The following is an 8,743-nucleotide window of genomic DNA, read 5'->3' as shown; positions in this document are numbered from 1 at the left end:
TTCTTTTAATCATTTTTAGTTTGTTCGTTTGTATATAATCAGATACTCTTTTTATAAATAATTTTTTTATTTTCTTTTATTATTAACCACATCAAAATGTCACTAAATAAAGAATGAAAAAAAATATGCATGGGACATGCATAAGCATCTTCTAATTAAAATATCATCTAAATAATATATTTTTGGATAAATAGCACTTATTTCCTTCAAATTATGGTTTTTGTAGAGTTTTGCCCTTGAATTTTTTGTACGGTAAAAATCTCTAGTATCATAGAAATTATTGAAAATTTTCCATTTCTGTTGCATTTCAATCTTTTTTTAAAATAATTTACTGATGTAATTCTTATGTTGTACGATACAAGAATTTAGGTAGAAAATACTAGGGTTGTGCAAAAGTTTTTGCCAACCGTCCAAATCAAACCAAAAAAATCGACAAAAAATTAATGCAACTAAAATAACCCGACAAAAATTCAAACCACCAAATTATTATATTTGGTGGTTTGAAAATTATACCAACCCGACTAATATATCCTGAATAAACCGATTAAATATTTTTTTTTATTTATACATACATATATTATATATATATATGTAATATAAAATATTATTTTAAATTTTTTAACAATTAATTAAGAATAATGTTTTAAAATTTCAATTTAGAATAATATGTCTAAGTTTGGAAGATGTATACTATATTTTTAGTTTTAGTTTGTTGAATTTAATTATTTAAATATTTAAAAAAAACTTAAGATTTGTTTGAACGAGTTAACCCGACCAAACCGCTTAATACATTGGACGAATTTTTTTTTTTTTTAATTGGATGGGTTAGAATTGGATTTTACAATCCGATTTTTACATTGGTTGATTAAAATATATTATAACCCGATCAAACCGATCAATAAACACCCTTAAAAAATACATGCATGAGTAATGGTTTAATGATAAGTTCCAGAAATATGTATTTGCATTCTTAGAGTTAATATTTGTATATTTAGTATTAATAAACTCGATTTCGACTAGTTTCAATTAGTTAAATAAATCATTGTACTACAATTATGCATGTCTCTTATGATCATATCAAGAAACCATTCAACAAATGAACAGAATGCACTAAAAATTGTATGTTTTCAAAAGTTATAATTTAAAAAAAAATTCCAATGTAAAAAATTTTCAAGGTAAAACCTTACAAAATCTTAGTTTGGCCGGGGGTAAAAAAAATTATTTGTCCTATATTTTTTCTTTTTTTCTTTTTGTTGGAAGGGTATCCAAACTAAGTAGATTATTATGTTGGGAGACATTTTCTTAGATTCTTCTCTAAATGCTTGAAGATATTATTATAAACTCACTTAAAACCTTCATTATTTTATATGAAGATCGAAATATGCGAGTGAGAGAGACGACACAGCTTAATTTTGTCACTTCCTCAAGGCTGATCAGGCACCGCTAGCAGTAACCATTCAAGTGGGAACGTATGGCGGGTGGCACAAAATCCGGAGCCAAGGCTGAGAAAGTAGTGGCACCAGGTTTTGTTTTCTTCTTTCTTTATTACTCTCTCTCTTTTGAAAACCGTCTTTTTATCTCTCTAACCCACACGTTCTCTCTCTTTCAGAAAGAAAAAAAAAAAATCTATTTCAACTTATCTCAAAATTAAACAGCACCAACAAAAAAAAAAAGGTGTGAAACTGCCCAGAATAAACCAGAAAACACACATGGGGTTCGATACTATGCGGTTTTTGTTTATTGTTTTGAAAATGTTATTTAGAGATTGATTAGAAAAGTTAAACGACTCAGATGCTTTATGTTGCTTATTATTATCGATCTGGTGAGGATTCGATAGATAAAGCGGGACCCTTCTATACCACTCATCACTTTCTCTCTCTTTTGCTTCCTTAATTAGATACAAGCTTATTTCGTTTGCACTTATCCGTACCACTTCGATATCTATCTTATTTTAGAACAGAGATGAAGAGCAGTACTACTATGGATACTGGTGATCACGGTCAAGATCTGGTACATGCAGAAGAAGTAGATAGTGGAAGAGAAAACCCTAACACTGGGTTTGTTGTTATGGATATTCCGGAAGAAGATATGTGGCTCGAGAACGATATTCAAGAGCACGATCGTGATCATCAAGATCTGCTTGATGTGAATGAAGCTTCGATATTCTACAGTGAGTTTCCTGCTCTTCCTGATTTTCCATGCATGTCGTCGTCTTCATCGTCGTCTTCGACTCCGGCTACGGTCAAAGCCATCACTTGCTCGTCTTCGTCTTCCTCGGTCTCGTCGTCCACGTCGGCGGCTTCTTGGGCGGTTCTGAAATCAGATGCGGAAGAAGACGTGGAGAAAATCCATGGTGGTCATCAGAACAACCTTCGCCATCACTATAATAAGCACGATCCGGGTACTACGCCGGCGGCTCTGTCGTCCACGGCTTCCATGGATTTCTCGGAGCAGCCGGGCGGCGATGACAACCCGGGACTCGATTGTATTGATATGATGGAGACTTTTGGGTACATGGATCTGCTGGAGAGCAACGAGTTCTTTGACCCGTCGTCTATTTTCCAAAACGACAGCGTTGTGGAGAATAGTTTTCAAGAAGAGCTTTTGGTAGTCCCACGAGCTGATCATGAAGAAGAAGAAGAAAAAGAGCACGGTGAGAATTTGATGATGATAAAGAATGGAAAAAATGATGAGATGATGATGATGATGATGATTGAGAACGATCAAGAGATTGAGGAGTTGGAGAATGATGATAAGGAAGCGCCAGACGAAATGGCGATGGTGTTCTTGGATTGGCTGAGGACAAACAAAGAGACTGTTTCGGCTGATGACTTGAGGAGTGTCAAGATCAAAAAGTCCACCATCGAGGCCGCGGCGAAGCGTTTGGGTGGTGGGAAAGAAGCCATGAAACAGTTGTTGAAACTCGTTCTCGAATGGGTGAAGACCAACCATCTCCAGAAACGACGAATGAAAGAAACGTCGCCGTTTCATAGCACTGGAGTCCCCACTGGTAACAATGACCAGTATCAAATAGACCCAAACCCTAACCCTAGTAATCTCAACTCCAACGCCTTCACTACTCATGAACCCAACAACCCTAATTGCTTCGCTCACTCGCCATGGAACTATGACCCGGCCCCAACCGTTGTCGTTCCTTCTCAGGCATACCCATCTCCCGTGGTTGGATTTATGGGTTCGGATCCGTTTGTTAACGGGTCGGGTTCATACCAACCCATTGAATACACTAACAACAACAATATGCTTGACTCTTCCCCAACGTGGCCTCCGTCCCAGTTCTCTTTGGCGTCACCTTACCCCTCGTTTCCGGACAACAACGGTCTCCAAACGACGCCGTCTCAACATGCACAGGCTTTTTCTGGGTACGGCAGTCAATATCCGTATCAGTATTATTCTCAGGAGGGTGATCAGCGACTGGTGAGGTCAGGTTCCTCGGCGACTAAAGAAGCTCGAAAGAAGAGAATGGCTAGGCAGAGACGTCTCTTATCTCACCACAGGCATCACCACCACCACCACCATAACAACAATCACCATCATCAGAATCAAAATCAAATAATGGATCATCAACATGCAAGACTGAATCGGACCACTGATATGAATTGTACCAACATAGCCCCGCCTCAACCGAACCCGGCTAACTGGGTTTACTGGCCTCAGGCTGCGGTCACCGCAGCCGGTGCCGCTTCTCCGCCGCCGTTGCCTTCTGGGATTACGGCAGAAACACCACCTTTACACCCTGTAGATCGTCACCAAACTCAGTCGCAGAATAACTTTCAGGGGCGAAGTCCAACCGAAAGGCGTCTGGTCTGTTTTTCTTTTCTTTTATTTATTTATTTCTTTTATAGTTTCTTTCGTTTTTTTTTAAATTATAAATTTGTTATCATTATTAATTATAGGGTTGGAAACCGGAGAAGAACTTGCGGTTTCTTCTGCAAAAAGTATTGAAGCAAAGCGACGTGGGTAGTCTTGGGAGAATAGTTTTGCCTAAAGTAATTATTATTTTCTCTGATTTTAATATCCTTATGTATATATTTATATATATATATATATTGGTTTGGTTTAATTTTTCTAATAATTTTCTTGCTGAAGGTTATATATGCTCATATATATATACGTTTTTTTGTTTTGTTTTGGCTTTTATTTCATTAAAAAAAAAAACTAAATCAGAAAGAAGCAGAAACACATCTCCCTGAGCTTGAGGCAAGAGATGGCATTTCCATTCCCATGGAAGATATTGGAACTTCTCGTATTTGGAACATGCGTTATAGGTATTATTATTAGTGTGTAATTTTGTATATATATCGACTACAATATATTCTTTTTATTTTTTTCTATTTTCGGCATCGGGATAGATATAGTTTTAAATTTTTTTATACGACGGTGTACATTGTATGTATTTAAAATATCGTGCAAATTTTCAAATAATTCTGAATAGTTTACGAAGCCGAAGCCGAATATAGGGTTTAAACTGTTAAATTTTACACGCGTACATAACAAAAAATAAGCACGTGTGCAATAGACAGTTTAGACCATGTTTTCGGTACCATAATTTATTTGGAATTTCTCATGAAAATTTGTAGAATGTTTTAGATAGCTATAATGTACACCGTCATATAAAAAAGTTTGAGATTATATATATTCAGATGCTAAAAATAGTATAAAAATACACCGGTGTTGCAAAAAGCTTTATAGTCGCTTCATATATATATTTCTTTATTTTATTTGATTAGTATAAATAAATAAATAAATGTTTGTTAATTTCTTTGCTCTGTCGTTTGGTTCTCAATGGAGTTACAGGTACTGGCCGAACAACAAAAGCAGGATGTATCTCCTTGAAAACACAGGTGATTACACTATTGAATTAAAAATTTCAAGCAATTAATTAATTTATCACCATAAACAATAAATATTATTTAACTTTATAATTAATTACTTCATGATTATATATTTCCATTGTTTTTTAAAAAAAAAAAAAATTATTTCATAGGGGATTTTGTGAGAGCCAATGGACTCCAAGAGGGGGATTTCATTGTCATCTACTCGGACATCAAGTGTGGCAAATATGTGAGTATATATATATATATATATATATATTTATAGATGTTTTTATTATTATATTATCTTTTTGTTTGTGGCATTGTATATATATTTATATATATATATAGATATAATACATCTAAAATCTCACAGAGAATTTTTTAACTCTTGAAATATTAAGATTGGTTTCTTACAAATTTCATTAGCAATTCAACTTGTTTTACAATAGTTTATAGAAAAAACAAGAAGAGACATCTACTAAAGTTGTAGTAATATGAAATCAATTTATTTACCAAAAATAAGTTATATGTATGTAGTAGTGTAGAAGTAGAGATATTTTTTATAATTTGCTGAGTTTTATTTCTATCTAGACCAAATTGTCAAGTTATTAGCAATTAAAGAATTTATAGTACGTACTTGATAATAATTACAATTATTTTGTTATAGCAAAGTCTTAACAATATGATAAATTGGTGAAAATAACTTTTTTTTATTAGTGATTTTACATTTTGGTCTACTTTTGATAATTTTAATTTTTCGACTATCTTTCTAAATTTTCGATTAACTTTCTAAATTATAACTATACTATTTTGTAGGCTATTTTGCAAGGAAGCACATATAATAATTGCTAAATTTTTAAACTAAAACTAGCTAGACTGATAATAGAATATTGCTATATATATATATAGACATGCCAAATATAGTAAATCGTAATTGGTGTAATTTAGATATTGGCATATATATTCTAATTTAAATTGCACTAATCATTTTTGTTTGTGGCAGTATTAGGCAAATAGCAAAATCTTGTAAATATGTTTATATATATTTCATTAATATTCGTTATTTATAATAATATATATATTATATATTTGATTTAATGCCCTAATATTATTGGAGCAGATGATACGAGGAGTGAAGGTACGGCAACAAGGGCCAAACCCAAACCCAAAATCAGAGAACAAACGGCCAGGAAAGTCGCAGAGAAACCAACATACAAGCAGTCCAGCTGGGACCAACAACATTAATAGTAATAAAAATCATAATAATCTCTCCTCAATCACAGAAAGAAAACAGTAAAGTTAAAAAGCATAACATCACGAACAACTCTATTCCACTCTCTTTCTCTCTCCTACATGCACGAAGACATTTGGACAAATGGACGGTCCAGATCATCTGGGGCTTCGCTGGTCTATTTTTTATTATATATATATTATACCTTTCTATATATATATATGCATGCATGCCCTAGAAGCTATATATATATATATATATATATATATCTTGACCGGAGGATGGGCTGTTCGGAGGAGTATATTATTTTTAAGTGTAGATTTGTAATAATTATAATGCTAGTGTATGTTATATGTGAGAGGAATGGATTATGTCCATTCACAAATTATATATAATGTTGTGATTTTAATCAAGAATTATCATAATATGTACATTTACAATTAATGCTAAATAATATATATATAGATATTTATATATATAGAGAGTGCCTACAACGTATTTTTTTTTCGGTGCATCTTTAAATTTTTTTATATGATAGTGTACATTATAATTATATAGAACATTTTACAAAATTTCTATCGAAACAGAGTCTAAACTGCTTGTTGTATGCGTACCTGTTTTTTTATACGCGTGGAAAATTTGACAAATATAAAAGAGTGTACCGATGTTGAAAAAAAAAAACGTTGTAGTCGATATATATATATATATAACCATTGATTTTTGCATGGTACTAATTTAATTATCATTTAAAAAGAAGTGAAACTATATGTGCCATCTTGTGTATGTTAATCAAACTTTGATGGTATATAATGCTATTATTGATATAATAATTACTTTTTAATGGGGTGGTGTGTATATATATCTCTATCTCATTATATAGGCTTTTACTTCGGTTTTTACAGTGAGCATACAAAAAAACGAAGTAAAAACCTATTCAAACTCTTTTACTTCGCTTTTGAAAATAGTGCCCTGAAAAAAATTACATACTACTTTGCTTTTTTAAAAAAACGAAGTGAACAATTCATAGTGAAGAGGGCCGTGTTTGGTTGCACAAGCCCGTGACTTATGTTTAGAGATAATAAAAATGCAAAAAAATGGTCAAGCCAAACGCTGCCCTTGTGTACATTTCACTTCGGTTTTTACTTAAAAACCAAAGTGAAATGTGCACAACCATTATTCCCTTGTGCACCTTTAACTTCGGTTTTTACTTTAAAACCGAAGTTAAATGGTTTTATCACCCGAACGGTCATCTCCCTCAAGCCCTTCTCTCTCATCTGTGCAAAAAAACCCCAAAAACCTCCATTAACAACCGTGAGCCAAGACCCATTTTCATTTTCCACACCCTTTTTTTTTGTTTTTTCTTTATTTCTTGCTGCTTTTCTACACTATAAACCGAAATATAGTCCAAAAATCTGTTTTTTTTTTTGTTTTTTAGAGAAAAAAAAAAGCATTTGGCCGTGGGTATTTTCTCCATTGTTTCTTGGTGTTTCTTGCCGGATTTTGACCGGAGTTTTGTCATTGCAAGGGGATTTTGAGCTTCAAAACAGGTATAGATTACTAAAATATGGTTTTGATGATAATTTTTTATTTTTCTATGTTTTTTTTTAAATTTTTTTTATTATTCCGAATTTTATAATTATTTGTTTATTTTGTTAGGTTAAATAATGTGATAAAAATTAGGTTTATTATAAATATATATGTATATTAGTGAATTTTAGAAATTGTGACAATAGATAAATTTATTTTTTAAATATTTGAAAAAAAATAAACAACTTGAAGATGATCAAAGTGTTGTTCATTAGTTTCATTAACTAGTTTGGATTTTTTTTTTTATTATTTGGTTTGATAATTAATTATGTAGTTTACTAATTATGTAATGTTTTAGTAGGGTCGTTGATTGAGTGGTGAACTTTGTTGTTCATTTCGGGTGCATTGAAGAGTAATATTGAAGGTTAGTTATTTTTTTTATTTATATTACTACAAGATTTATGTATAAAGATAAGGCAAATGTAATCATGCATATTAGATTTAGTGAAAGTTATGTTTGAAAATTAGTGAAGTAGGCTCTGGGAAATTTGCGTGCTATGGTGATATAAGGATGGATTGATTTATGCTTGATTATTGTGTTTGTTTGTGTTGTTGTTATAGGAAATTTTGAAATTGTGGTATGCTATAAAAACAGAGGATACTCTGCCGAATTTTTAAAAAATTTATAAGACTAGAACCTAATAATGATGGATTCATCTATGCTTGATTATTGTGTTTGTTTTAATTGGTTTTATAGGTAATTATGAAATTACGGTATGCTATAGAAACAGAGGATACTCTGCCGAATTTTTTAAAAAATTTATAAGACTAGAACCTAATAATGATGGATTCATCTATGCTTGATTATTGTGTTTGTTTGTATTGATTTTATAGGTAATTATGAAATTACGGTATGCTATAGAAACAGAGGATACTCTGTCGAATTTTTAAAAAAATTGATAAGACTAGAACCTAATATAAGTTTTTTTTCTAACTTATTAGGAATTTAATATTGTTATTAGTATGGATAAATCATGGATGCTTGAGAGGAGAGAAACATCACAATTTCAAGATGGATTCAACAAATTTTTAGAGTTTTGCCTAAAGAATTGTAGAGTTTATGTGCAGATGACAATTTCTGAAGGGGAGA

The 8,743-nt window shown here is 32.0% G+C and overlaps 1 protein-coding gene across 1 annotated transcript; it reads left to right on the top strand.

The window, feature by feature from the left end:
- The first annotated feature begins 1,962 nt into the window (after nt 1-1,962).
- On the top strand, nt 1,963-6,132 carry LOC133818262 (B3 domain-containing transcription factor ABI3). The gene is made up of 6 exons (XM_062251400.1): nt 1,963-3,822; nt 3,915-4,007; nt 4,186-4,286; nt 4,816-4,862; nt 5,006-5,082; nt 5,956-6,132. Exons 1-6 carry the CDS (start codon nt 1,963-1,965, stop codon nt 6,130-6,132), a joined length of 2,355 nt encoding a protein of 784 aa, XP_062107384.1.
- The last annotated feature ends 2,611 nt before the right edge of the window (nt 6,133-8,743 follow it).

Source organism: Humulus lupulus, chromosome 1 (assembly GCF_963169125.1).
Source record: "Humulus lupulus chromosome 1, drHumLupu1.1, whole genome shotgun sequence".
NCBI lineage: Eukaryota > Viridiplantae > Streptophyta > Magnoliopsida > Rosales > Cannabaceae > Humulus > Humulus lupulus.
Note: the sequence above shows the minus strand (reverse complement) of the source record. Positions and strands in the feature narration are given on the sequence as shown.